The 13,867-nt window shown below is 35.6% G+C and overlaps 2 protein-coding genes across 2 annotated transcripts; both read left to right on the top strand.

The window, feature by feature from the left end:
* The first annotated feature begins 2,492 nt into the window (after positions 1 to 2,492).
* LOC121391301 (acyl-CoA dehydrogenase family member 11-like) lies at positions 2,493 to 7,117 on the top strand. Its single transcript, XM_041522974.1, is given in 20 exon segments — positions 2,493 to 2,564; positions 2,998 to 3,071; positions 4,249 to 4,285; positions 4,287 to 4,352; positions 4,418 to 4,706; positions 4,936 to 4,988; positions 5,032 to 5,080; positions 5,083 to 5,276; positions 5,324 to 5,404; positions 5,658 to 5,705; positions 5,707 to 5,824; positions 5,827 to 5,946; positions 5,949 to 5,972; positions 6,023 to 6,121; positions 6,166 to 6,253; positions 6,288 to 6,373; positions 6,417 to 6,485; positions 6,537 to 6,691; positions 6,735 to 6,851; positions 6,908 to 7,117. Coding segments are annotated over 20 exon segments (2,049 nt in total).
* Positions 7,118 to 8,524: 1,407 nt separating this feature from the next.
* LOC121391302 (ATP-dependent RNA helicase DHX8-like) lies at positions 8,525 to 13,841 on the top strand. The gene is given in 30 exon segments (XM_041522975.1): positions 8,525 to 8,618; positions 8,671 to 8,756; positions 8,805 to 8,867; positions 9,314 to 9,466; positions 9,513 to 9,611; positions 9,663 to 9,773; positions 9,827 to 10,024; positions 10,075 to 10,263; positions 10,387 to 10,501; positions 10,504 to 10,545; positions 10,605 to 10,699; positions 10,701 to 10,766; positions 10,820 to 11,014; positions 11,098 to 11,174; positions 11,176 to 11,249; positions 11,252 to 11,371; positions 11,495 to 11,575; positions 11,578 to 11,705; positions 11,757 to 11,849; positions 11,892 to 11,955; positions 11,958 to 12,090; positions 12,284 to 12,437; positions 12,493 to 12,573; positions 12,808 to 12,936; positions 12,981 to 13,070; positions 13,072 to 13,178; positions 13,254 to 13,344; positions 13,389 to 13,477; positions 13,528 to 13,695; positions 13,790 to 13,841. Coding segments are annotated over 30 exon segments (3,237 nt in total).
* Positions 13,842 to 13,867: the final 26 nt, after the last annotated feature.

Below are 13,867 nucleotides of genomic sequence, written 5' to 3' on the forward strand. Positions count from 1 at the left end.
ATATTTCAATGGGTCACTTAGTCACAGCTGCAACTAGAAAAGTCTTAATAATACTTTACCACTATAACAATAGTTACTTATAGCAATATATATATATATAGTATACATATATACAGATTAAGTAGATATGAATATTCATGATAAATATATGCATTGCAATGCAAGTATAATTTCAAAAATTTAAAAGTTAAATGTGGCTATTACAAAGTTTCTCTATTAATAGCATCTACTACTATATTTAGAAACAATAACAACGATGTCATCTTCATTGTAGAGACCAACTGCTTAGTATAGATGAGGGGTGGAGTCAATGGGCATGGTTCAACCAGAAATCCTGTGTAGAATAGAATTTAAACGAAATTGTTAGTAGCTGCCCCTCAGCATTTCAGCTTTGATCAGCAGGTGTGGTGGGTGGGTGTGGTTTCTAGTCTATTTCAACATGTGAACATACATGTACATGTGTAAAATAACAGGAGTTCTCCATTGTACTATTTTGTTAAACTTAAACTTAATTAAACTCTTTTAAAAAAAGCTCAAAATAAAGTTTAAAAAAAGACTAGCTAGAAAAAACCATTGGAGAACTTCTGCACAATATTATAAATACATACAGTATATAATAATAGTTAATATAAATATAAATGTTTATGGAACTAAAGGCCATTAATGTGACATGTTTTAGCTTACGCTGGGGGAGTGGTTTACATAACATGACAGCAGTTAGAGACTGGGTCAAGGAGAGACAAGGTGGGTTTGTAAAGTATAGTACTTACATATAAATTTTAGTAAATATTCATATATTAAGAACTTACCTTCTGAAGGGGATGCCCATTAATTATTACACTATTATTATTATTAATTACTATCATGAACACTCTCATTAATTGGTATAACTCACCTTCAAAAAAATGGATCAGCTCGAGCTGGTGATATTATCATGTGACGCACTTGACGTAAATGATACTCATCATGTCGCTCCATTATTTTACGTTGTCGATTCTCTTTAAAAGGATCATATGCCTTGAGAGAGAGAGAGAGAGGAGAGAGAGAGAGAGAGAGAGAGGATGAGAGAGAGAGAGATGAGAGAGGGAGAGAGAGAGAGAGAGAGAGAGAGAGAGAGAGAGAGAGAGAGAGAGAGAGAGAGAGAGAAGAGAGAGAGAGCGAGAGGAGAGAGAGAGCGAGAGAGAGGAGAGAGAGAGAGAGAGAGAGAGAGAGAGAGAGAGAGAGAGAGAGAGAGAGAGAGAGAGAGATGAGAGAGAGAGAGAGGAGAGAGAGAGAGAGAGAGAGAGAGAGAGAGAGAGAGAGAGGGGGGAGAGAGGACGGAGAGAGAGACGGGGGAGAGAGAGAGAGAGAGAGAGAGAGAGAGAGAGAGAGGAGAGAGAGAGAGAGAGAGAGAGAGAGAGAATAGAGAGAGGGAGAGAGACAGAGAGAGGGAGAGACAGAGACAGAGGCAGAGAGAGAGGAACAAAGAGAGAGATACGGTGATAAAAAAACATTTCAGACTAGAGCTTACATGATTTCCCCCTGCGGTAGCTGCTTCCTGAATAATATCATTAGTAGCAGTAAATTGAGTGTGGCAGGAGTACCCCCTAAATCGTCTTCATCCTAATTGGATAAAAGGAAAATAATTAGATCCTTGTAATATAATACTACAACACACCTAAAACAGAACAATATAATGGTAACAACAGTCATTACTAATATCAATTCAAATTGATTTATGTGAAAGTATCCAATTAATAAACTATATAAATCTTTTATTAATTATTGATGTGTTATCTGTTAATTCATAATTCATTTAATTCTTTCATTCACAAATTGTGTCCTCCATTTGTATATAAATCCATTTATCTGTCCGTCCATCCATTAATTTATTAATCTATCCATCCATTCATTTCGACCATTCATCAATAAAATTTACTTCATCATCCTCAGCTGTACAATGGAGGTCAAATATCCCCTCATATTTACTGCCAGCTGGTGCATAGATGTCCTTGTCAAAATGACCTTGAGATATTAAACCAATCTATAAAATAATTATATTATATTATCACAAATGACACAACTAACCTTATTACTACCATTGGCTTCTTTTTGGATTTTCTGTCGTTTCGCTTGATATTCTTCAATTTTTTTGTCAAATATCTGTCATAAAAAATAAATAATGAGAATGAGTAAGAGAGAGAGAGAAAAAGCAGAGGTGCCATTTTTACCTTCATGTGTAACTGGCTTGGCCATTATGAAGATGAACTTTTAAATTTTCTATTCAACACAGAAAACTGCCACAAATATTTTATTTATTTTTTGATCGTATTAGAGTCCTTATACAATAAGAAAGATTCTAAAGACTTAACAGCCCAAGAGAGTAGGTTCTTCACAATTTGACGACAAACAATACACCACAGCTGAACGTGGGCTCGTCGATTCTCCGGATATTTTTGTACACTATTTGTATACTTTTACATGCTCCTCCTATTCTCCACCCATTTTTCAAGATGGCTCACAGCTATGAGAATTTTATGGGCAACAAGGATTTTCATCCAGGCAGTTTCAGAAACTTGAAAAAGGTATTATAATCATACTGACTTAAATATTAACTTGATTGGTTTTTGATAAACATTACATATCACGTGACAGTCATGTGACTATTAATTCTATCGACGTGTTTAGGTATGGGAGGCCAAAGAGCAATTAAAAATGGAAGAGAAACGACAGGAAGAACTTCGACTTCAGTATTTAAAGGAACAAGAGCATACAAAGCCAAGTAGTGTACATATGTACATGTACTTTGTATAGGGTATATATCCCTTAATAGGGAATTAATAGGTCAAAACTAATCCAATGAATTTATGTACGAACCTCCGCCATCTTTTGCAAAAGGTCAGTTACTCATTACATGTATTTTTAAATGTATTAATCATTAGATAATAAAGATCAAGTATCAAAGGTCAATTTGGCGTGCGTCCATTATATACATCAATTCATCCATTTCTCACTCAGGAGGGTGAAGAAGATGATAGCACAAAACTCAAATTTGATTGGCAGAGACAAGACAAAGCTCCACCCAGGGAGAGGTATTCCCTCTTATTAATTAATAATTAATTAATAATATTATTAATTGATTCATCATAGTTATGCAAAGGATAATGATCGTATTGTTGATAAAACCATTTGGTATTGAAGTCCGAAATGTAAAATGTATTAGGTGTGGTAAATGGGGACATGTTAATACTGATAGAGAAGTAAATTAATTAATTAATTAATTAATGTGTTACCTTGGTTACAATTATTAGTGTCCTTTATTTGGAAAACCAAAACTTGATAGTCAAGGTATTTGATCTGTACTCACTTATGTATTGATCCATTATTCTTATTATTTATCCATTTCATTAACTTATATATCCATTATACTTATTATTTATCCATTTTCATTAACTTATACATCCATTATTCTTATTATTTATCCATTCATTAACTTATATATCATTATTATTATTATTTATCCATTAATATTTGTATAGGTAGACCATTTGAACAACCAATAATAACAGACTGGGACAGCATCAATGATGGACTACGTTCAAACAATGTGTCAAAGAGAGAGTTATAGATACTAAAGATCCATTACAACAATTTGTGGTATCAGATGATGAGGAGACAGCAATAACAGAGATGTGTGGCTCAATTCTCTCCTCGTCAAACGCAAAAAAATACTCAAGTAAGTTTGTTCAGACATGTTTGTTACTTTATGTGTAACCAGAAAACTAAAAAAGCAGAGAGCAAAGACAAAGAGGATACAAGGGACAATAAATCTAAGCATAGAGATAGATCAGAAAAAATGAGACGTAGAAGAAAGGAGTCTGACAGTGACGAGGAAGAGGAATCAAAAAAAGTAACAAAGAAAAGAAAGAAAAGAAAGCAATACTCACAGTAGTTGTTCAAGTTCTGATGATGAACAATGGATGAAAAAAAAAAAGTGCCCTAAAAAAAAAACATGTTAAACGAGATAGAAAAAACAGACATACGTCATTGATATTATTATTTTTATTTAATAGAAAGTATGCATAAAGGTGGGGCTACTTCCACAAAAATGGAGTTAATAGATGTACCACAAAGACATCAATTAATATTGACAATCTTTATCAATATTTAGTGGACCAGTTGAGAGTTTTAAATGTAGCAGAGGAAATCTTATTGTTCAGCAATTCATGTAAGTCAGTGAAGAACTTCGTGGATTACTCTCTTTTCTAGTCATGGTGAGTCTAATCCAACCTTTCTGATCCAAAACGGATAGTGGACAGAAATACGTACTAAGAAAACAACCATTCGGTGACTTATTGTTAGGAGCTCACAGGGTAAAGCACATTGGTTCATTTTGAGCAGATAATAAATGACCGTGTTCATTCTTCTTCCTTTCAAGGTTGACAGAGAATATCAAGTAATTTCTGCTCTTTATTCCGTTGGGTTCCCTGTACCACGTCCTTATTTATTATGCACTGATGTCCACGTTATTGGTGCATCATTTTATGTAATGGAATATGTTGTTGGACGAATATTTCGTGATGCTTCTTTACCTGGAGTATCACCTGAAGAGAGAAGGTTGTTATATAAATCTGTAATTGAGACTTTAGCTCAATTACATTGTATTGATTGGGATAAGTTAGAATTACAAGACTTTGGTGGACGGAGCAAAAGGAGCTACTGTGAACGTCAGGTTTGAATTGATGAGGGAGATCTTGTTTAACCAGTTAAACCTGTTTTTAGATATCAGTCTGGTCTAACAACTATCGTATGTCATGTATTGATGGTAATCCTATATCAGAAATGGAAAAACTTATGAAATGGCTCCCAGAGAACATTCCTTCTACTCCACATCCAAAAGGTCAGAAAGGTCAATTACATTATATAAATCAATATCATAATAATATATTCATTTAGTTATTGTTCATGGTGACTACAGACCAGAAAATGTTATTTTTCATCCAACTGAAGTAAGTAACGTAAGCTGACTTATTTAATTCAATAAACTATTAGCCAAGAGTGATAGCTGTATTAGATTGGGAGCTTAGTACGTTGGGACATCCCTAGTTGATGTTGGACATCTCTGTATGATGTATCTAACTTTTCCAAGCAAGTTAACTCTAAACAATGCTCCTGGTGCTCCTGATGAAATCACTCTCACTGAGTGGTATGCTAAAGCAGCTGGAATACCTCATCCATTGGAGAATTGGTCATTTTTTCGAGCCATGGCTGCTTTTAGGATGGCAGCCATTGCTCAAGTGAGTGGATGTTCCTCAAATGTTTTGATCACACCCATTTTGTATAGGGAGTTTATGCTAGAGGATTACATGGCAATGCTAGTAGTGAGGCTACTAAAAGTTTCAAAACATTCCGTCAAACCTTGGCTGTATCTGCTTGTTCTTTCTTTGAGTAAGACAAGTCATTATATTTCACATAATAAATATCATGACACTACTTGTAGCAAATCCATTAAGCTACCTACCCTACCATCATATTTGGACTTTATACCTTATTCTAACAAAGCTAAACAATTGTTACTTCTTCTCAAAGTCTTTATGGATGCATATATTTATCCTGTAGAAAAGGTACTTCAATAGATTATAAAGAAAGTATAAATATTATACACAATTTTACTATAGGAATGTTACGAACATATAACCAACCCTGATAAAATGTGGACTATACCACCCTATTATGGAAGAACTCAAAGAAGTAGCTCGTCTAGCTGGTTTGTGGAACCTGTTTTTACCAGGAGTCTCTGGATTAAGTCAACTTGAGTATGCTCCTATGGCAGAAGAAATGGGACGTTCCCATTGTCTTCAGAAGTTTTCAACTGCAGTGCACCAGACACAGGTAATATGGAGGTACTATATATGTATGGCAGTGAACAACAGAAAGAAAAATGGCTGAAACCTTTACTAGAGGGAAGATTAGATCCTGTTTCAGTATGACAGGTACTTATTATATGTTCATTGGTTGTTGCTATGGTTACATGTCCTTATAGAGCCAAATGTTTCCTCCAGTGATGCTACTAATATTGAGTGTACAATAAAGAGAATTGGAGATGAATATGAAGTCAATGGATTAAAATGGTGGTCTAGTGGTATGTGTGATTATCATGTGACTTGCATGTGATCTAAAGTTTAGGTGCTGGTGATCCTCGATGTAAAGTTGCTGTAGTGATGGGCAAGACTAACCTGATGCAGACAGGTACATCAATTATAGCATGATATTTGTAACACATAAGTTCTCCCTACAACTTCTTGTAGAATCCATCAACATTCTATGATCTTAGTACCTCTGGACACTCCAGGAGTGAAGAAAATCCGCCCCCTTTCAGTATTTGGATATCTTGGTATTGTATTCAGTCATTTTTGTCATAAATGATTTTATTTAAGATGCTCCTCATGGCCACTTGGAAATTAATTATGATCATGTCCGAGTTCCAGCTGAGAATCTCATCCTAGGTCAAAACTAACATTTATCTATAATTCTCTATCTCTCCACTCTTACAACAGGTGAAGGTAGAGGATTTGAAATAGCTCAAGGTCGTTTAGGACCAGGTAGAATCCATCATTGTATGAGATTAATTGGTATGGCAGAGAGAGCTGTTGATATGATGTGCAGTAGAGCTATTGAGAGGAAAGCATTTGGTAAACGATTAGTCCATCAAGTAAGTCAGCTGTTCAGATAGATATAATCATTTGGTCTATTAGCAAACGGTACGTACGGCTATTGCTGAATCAAGACTTGAAATCGATCAATGTCGTCTTCTTGTTCTCAATGCAGCTCATGCTATAGATACTATTGGAATAAAAGGGGCACGTAAACAGGTATTTCTCTTTTGTTACCATGGCCAACATACTCCCTAATATCTTTTTTATTCCAGATTGCAGCCATTAAAGTTGCTGTGCCTCAAATGGCTTGTCGTGTAGTAGATCGTGCCATTCAACTTCATGGAGCATTAGGAGTGTCACAGGACAGTCCACTAGCCCATTTGTTTGTAATAGCTCGTTCTCTAAGGATAGCAGATGGTCCAGATATTGTACATTTAGAAACTGTTGCAAAACTAGAACTAAAGGAGAAAGCAAAACTATAAACAAAAATAATATAGTTTTATCTTTTTGATTTGCAAGAGTGACTAATTATTAAAAGGCGGGGCTAACTCACCATGTAGATTATGGCAAGAGTTATTACACTGGAAGGGAATTAAAACACTTTCAAATGTTTATAAAACTTGCTGCATCTGGTTTGTTCATTCTAGGATACCTTTATTATTATGTTGTAATAGATTATAAACAATTAAAAACAAGACAAAAATAATATAACAACTTTTTTCAAAATATAACACCATTATTTTTTATTATTAATAAAGAGAGGGATTTATTAACTATTATATTAGCGATCAGGAATTGCATGAGTTTGTAATACCGCCCACTCATGAAGTTGAGATTCATATACTAAAACTTCTGTCAATTAAATGCCAACATTTACTCCGCAAATGTTGCCATGCCAACTCAAATCCCACTCCCATTTTCCTTATAAGGTAAGCAAGAGCTACCGAAGCTGACCTGGATCGTCCATGCAATATAATTAAGACACGCCCACCTGAGAGGACAGCTTGGTCTATAAATTGACAGCTGGTCTCCCAACAAGAAATCATGTTCTCGTTATTTCTATCTCTTATTGCACATCGTAAAAACCATAACACTATCTAATTCTCGCCAATCAAGCTCTTGAAATTCAGAAATAATCATGTGAGTAATACCCATTTTCATAAGACAGTCATGTGACAAAGGCACGACACGTGATCCCATAAAGACTTGGCGTACAATTTGATGAGGTGTTGGAAACATTTCTTCAATAACAGAACGTGTCCACAGAGAAAAGGATACTCAGAGAGAAACTCTTGATAACCTCTTTGCAATAACCAAATCTCTTGTACTTTATCAATCACAGTCTGACAAAATCCTTCAAATGGATCAAAATTATCTTCATCCAATAAAGCTTGCTGTTGTCTCTCTTCAGCTTCTTGACTCGAGAAAGGAACCACAGTTCTTCTTTGTTGCTTGAGACGAAATAGTTTATCTGCTAACCAACGAGCATGAGCTAAAGACATACTATCTCTCTCTCCAGCTCCATATAGAAACTAACGGATTGGGATTTTCTGGTCGATAAAATTCCTTTGCATAGTCTCTCGCAAAATGAAATAGAGTCGCATCTCTTTCTTCTTCAGTGATTAAGCCATTGGGATAAGGATAAGACACAGCTGTAGCAATATGACCTGCTTCATAATCTTGTTTTGGGCGCGTATCGATTACTAGATAATGTTCATAAAGTGGTAAGTTAAATATAGCCTCAGGGGAGACGGTTTTTAGCAGAGAAGTGTCTTCTGCTTCAATCATTTTAAGGTGATTACAAAGGGTTAATAATAAGCTTGTGTTGCATATTTTAACCCTTTGTGCATTCACAACGTCTAGTTGATGTCCTCCTGTTATAGCTGATTATGGCTGAGATAGAGCAACTAGAGTATTTGTCTCTCGTCTCTAAGGTGTGTACCGAGCTTGAAAATCATCTGGGTCTTAATGACAAAGACTTAGGTAAAAACAATTATTAGTTCATTAACTATTTTATTTTAATCATATTTATTAGCTGAGTTCATTATTAATTTGGCTGACAAACATAAGACGCTAGAAAAATTTAAAAAGGCTCTTGTAAAAAATGGAGCTGAGTTCTCTGTAAGTCATGTACATTAATATAAAGTTAATAATGTCTTGTAATTACAGGAGTCATTTGTGTCTAATCTCTTACGAATCATCCAGACCATGAGCCCCCAGGAAGTGGTAAAGGTAAGCTCCACCCACAACAACACATCCTCCTCATAAAAACTAATTTTCCAGTTTAAATATCTATTTATATAAATTAAAAATGGACTGATAACCATTTCCACTAGTGAGAATTTCATGACATTATCATTTCCAGGAAGTACCAAGAAAAAGAAAAAAGATACTGAATTTGAAGAAAAGGCTGAGATTGATGAAAATCCAGAATTGTTGGATAAGAAGAGAAAATATCCAGGTCTTTGTATCCCGATGATCCAATGCGAGCCAAAGAGTTAATAATTCCTGAGGAAGATAGCGAAGAAGCTCAAAAGACAATGGATGAGGTTAGAACTCTGAGAATGGAGAGATACTAATATACCTTGTTTGTAGCTGGAAGCTCTGATGTCTAAACCACTGGAGACTCAATCTACTGAAAAGAAAGATCATCATAAAAGAAGAAGCTCACGATCTAGTCCGAACAACATCGTCGTCATAGAGACAGAAGTAGAGAAAGAAGACGTCGACGGTCTAGGTCACGATCTCGATCCAGGTCTCGATCACCCCGTTCTGGTCGCTGGGATCAAAGGAGTCGTCATGAAAAACCCTCCCAACCAGTTGTATCACAAGTATGTTAATAATAAAATGTATCTTTATAATTTAAACTATTTTCAGATTTATGATGGTAAAGTTAGCAGTATTATGCAATTTGGTTGCTTTGTACAACTGGAAGGGGTCCGAGGAAGACACGAGGGTCTGGTACATGTATCACAGGTACTATAGTGAATTAAATGATAATAACAATATTTGATTTGGTATATTTAGTTACGTCGAGAGGGGCGTGTCAGAGATGTAGGTGAGGTTGTTAAAAGAGGTCAAAAGATCAAAGTGAAAGTTCTTTCAATCACTGGTAACAAAATGAGTCTCTCTATTAAGGTTGGATATTTTTGGATATTCTTGAATATTCAGTTAAATAACATTCATTATAGGATGTGGATCAGGAGACTGGTAAAGATCTTAATCCAACAATGAACCGGATGTTAGTAGGTGGTGAGACGCAAGAAAGTTCTTCAGCTAGAAATCCAGACCGACCTAGTAATCTAGGATTAACAATGATGGATGATGATGGCACAAGTGGGCGTGGTGCTACTCGCATGACATCTCCCGAAAAATGGGAGATCAAGCAAGTATAATGATAGCTTTTTAAAAGTATATTAATTATAATAATTATTTACAGTTAATTGCAGCTGGAGTATTGGAGAAAACTGATTATCCTGGGTTTGATGAGGAGACTGGCATTTTACCTGCCGAAGATGATGCTGGATCTGATGAAGACATCGAGATTGAAATAGTTGATGAAGAACCATTGTTTCTACGAGGACAAACAAAGTTCTCTGTCAGTCACTCTCCCGTCAAAATAGTCAAGGTATAATACATATATACTATTTATCATAATATGGTTTGATTTATAAAAAGCCTTTTAAAAACACATGAGTAATATTATTCAGACTTGCTACATTGTACTAAATATACTATTGTATTTTTTAAGAATCCTGATGGGAGTCTTCAACGTGCTGCACAAACACAGAGTGCTCTGTCAAAGGAGAGACGGGAAATAAGACAAGCTCAACGTGAAGCTGAAATGGACAATGTCCCTCGAGATATTGGCAAAACTGGATTGATCCTGTACCAGGAAATACAGCTGGAGGTATGTAATTATTTTTGCTGTTCTTTTACTCTCCTATATTATCTCGATAGGATATTTAGCTACAGAATTTAAACAGATGGTTGATCCTCCTGAACTTCCAGAATGGAAGAGAGTCTCATTTGGAGGTTTAAAAGCATCATATGGTAAGAAAACACAAACTCTCCATCTTGGAACAACGACAGAGTCTACCAATATATAAACTCAAGATAGAGTTAGTTGAGGTCAGTATTTGAACCACTCCCCTTTGTCTTTTATTTATTTTAATATTGAATAGGCTGTGAAGAAGAATCAGATTCTCATTGTTATTGGAGAGACAGGATCTGGTAAGACTACTCAGATGACGCAGTATTTAGCTGAGGAAGGATTCTGTGTGATGGGAAAAATTGGTTGTACTCAACCACGTCGTGTTGCAGCCATGTCTGTTGCCAAGAGAGTCTCTGAAGAATTTGGATGTCGTCTTGGACAAGAAGTATTTAAGTCGATTATTTTATGTGTCCATCTATCTATCTCTCCGTCAATGCATTCATTCATCCAATGTGTATCCTTTCATAGGTCGGTTATACTATCCGTTTTGAGGACTGCACTAGTCAGGAGACTATCATTAAATACATGACAGATGGTATGTTATTGAGAGTGTCTCATTGATCCAGATCTTAAACAATACTCGATTGTAATGTTGGATGAAGCTCACGAGAGAACCATACATATGATGTCCTATTTGGTCTAATGAAACAAGCTGTTCAAAAGAGACCAGATTTAAAATTGATAGTAACATCAGCCACTCTAGATGCTGTTAAATTCTCATCTTATTTCTATGAAGCTGTAAGTTTAACCATTAACAGTATTAGAATCCTCTCTCCTGTCTGTCTCTGTATCTCTCCTCTCTGTCTCTCTCTCTCTCTGTCTCTCTCTCTCTCTCTCACACACACACACACACACACACACACAGCCTATCTTACAATCCCTGGTCGTACTTATCCTGTCGATATACTCTACACTAAAGAACCAGAATCAGATTATCTAGATGCCTCATAATAGGTGTCATGCAAATCCACCTCACTGAGCCTCCAGGAGACATTTTGCTCTTTCTAACTGGACAAGAAGAGATTGATACAGCTTGCGAAATTCTCTACGAGCGAATGAAGTCATTAGGACCAGAAGTAAGTGTTAGATAAATATTATATATATTAAAGCTACTTAACATTCCCCAGGTACCTGAACTGATCATTCTACCTGTGTATAGTGCCCTACCAAGTGAAATGCAAACAAGAATATTTGAACCTGCTCCTCCAGGAAGTCGTAAAGTAAGCATTCCAATTGATTGAAGTCTATTTATTATATTATAGGTAGTGATTGCTACTAATATAGCAGAGACTTCACTAACAATTGATGGTATATATTATGTTGTAGATCTGGATTTGTCAAACAAAAAGTATATAATAGTAAAAGTGGATTAGACGCACTTGTTGTTACACCAATATCACAAGCTCAAGCTAAACAGAGATCAGGTAGAGCTGGGAGAACTGGACCAGGAAAATGCTATAGGTATTTGATCAATAGATAGATAAGTAAATGGATGGATGGATGGATAAATGGATGGATGGATAGATAAGTAAATGGATAGATGGATGGATAAACGGATAGGTAAATGGATAGATGGATGGATAAATGGATGGATGGATAGATAAGTAAATGGATAGATAGATAGTGATTATAATAATTATATTATTGCTTTTAGACTTTATACAGAGAGAGCATATCGTGATGAAATGTTACCAACAGCTGTCCCTGAAATTCAACGAACCAATTTAGCCAGTACTGTAATACAATTAAAAGCTATGGGTATTAATGACCTTCTATCATTTGACTTTATGGATCCACCCCCCATGGAGGTAAGAGCACAAACTTATAGACAGTGGACTGATGAACTTACCTTTAATATAATAGACATTAATATCAGCTATGGAACAACTACACTCTTTAAGTGCTCTTGATGATGAAGGCTTGCTAACTAGACTTGGGAGAAGAGTAAGGAGAGAGAGACAGAAACAAAGAGAGAGAGACAGAGAGACAGAAACAGAGAGAGAGAGAGAGAGAGAGAGACACACACACACACACACACACACACACACACACACACACACACACACACACACACACACACACACACACACCCACACACACACACACACACACACACACACACACACAGAGAGACAGACAGACAGAGAGAAATTGTTACTTTTACATTATCATACACAGATGGCAGAATTTCCTTTGGAGCCACAACTATCAAAAATGTTAATACAATCTGTTCATCTTGGATGCAGTGAAGAGATACTAACAATTGTCTCAATGTTATCTGTACAAAATGTTTTCTATCGACCTAAGGTAAATAGAAAAAAAAAGAAATAACTTATTACTTTCTCTCTCAGGACAAGCAAGCTATTGCCGATCAACGCAAAGCCAAGTTTAATCAACCAGAAGGTGATCATTTGACATTATTAGCTGTTTATAATGCATGGAAAAAATAACAAGTTCTCCAATGCTTGGTGTTTTGAGAACTTCATTCAAGCCAGGACTTTAAGACGTGCACAAGATGTACGTAAACAAATGTTGGGCATAATGGACAGGTGGGTGGAGCTACCATCCTGTTAACCCTTTGACATGTGGTCAAGAGTTAAAATATTTTATTTATTTTCTTGTAGACATAAACTAGATGTAGTTTCATGTGGTAAAAATGTGTCACGTGTTCAGAAAGCTATTGCTTCAGGATTTTTTAGAAATGCTGCAAGAAAGGTAAGCCTTAATATAGTTTGAAGATTGTAATAATGTGTGTTTAGGACCCTCAAGAAGGTTACAAAACAATTGTTGACAATCAAGGAGTATACATACATCCATCTAGTGCTCTCTTTAACAGACAACCTGACTGGTACTTGATATATTGTGTAATGAGTACTTTCTTACTTTTCTCGTTCATAGGGTTATTTATCATGAGTTAATTCTTACAACTAAAGAATATATGAGAGAGACAACAGCTATTGATCCAAGATGGCTAGTTGAATTTGCTCCAGCTTTTTTCAAGTTTTCTGATCCGACAAAACTTAGTAAAAGAAAGAAACAAGAACGTGTTGAGCCTCTTTATAACAGGTTTGATCTTGATATGATCTTGATTTGATATGATCTTAATTTGATTGTTTATAATGTGATATTGATTTCATTTGATTCCATTTGATTACTACAGGTATGAAGAAGCTAATGCTTGGCGTATTTCAAAACAAAAAGTTAGAAAATAAAACATTTGGAGACAATTTGAGCTTCC

Source organism: Gigantopelta aegis, unplaced genomic scaffold, assembly GCF_016097555.1.
Source record: "Gigantopelta aegis isolate Gae_Host unplaced genomic scaffold, Gae_host_genome ctg2066_pilon_pilon:::debris, whole genome shotgun sequence".
NCBI lineage: Eukaryota > Metazoa > Mollusca > Gastropoda > Neomphalida > Peltospiridae > Gigantopelta > Gigantopelta aegis.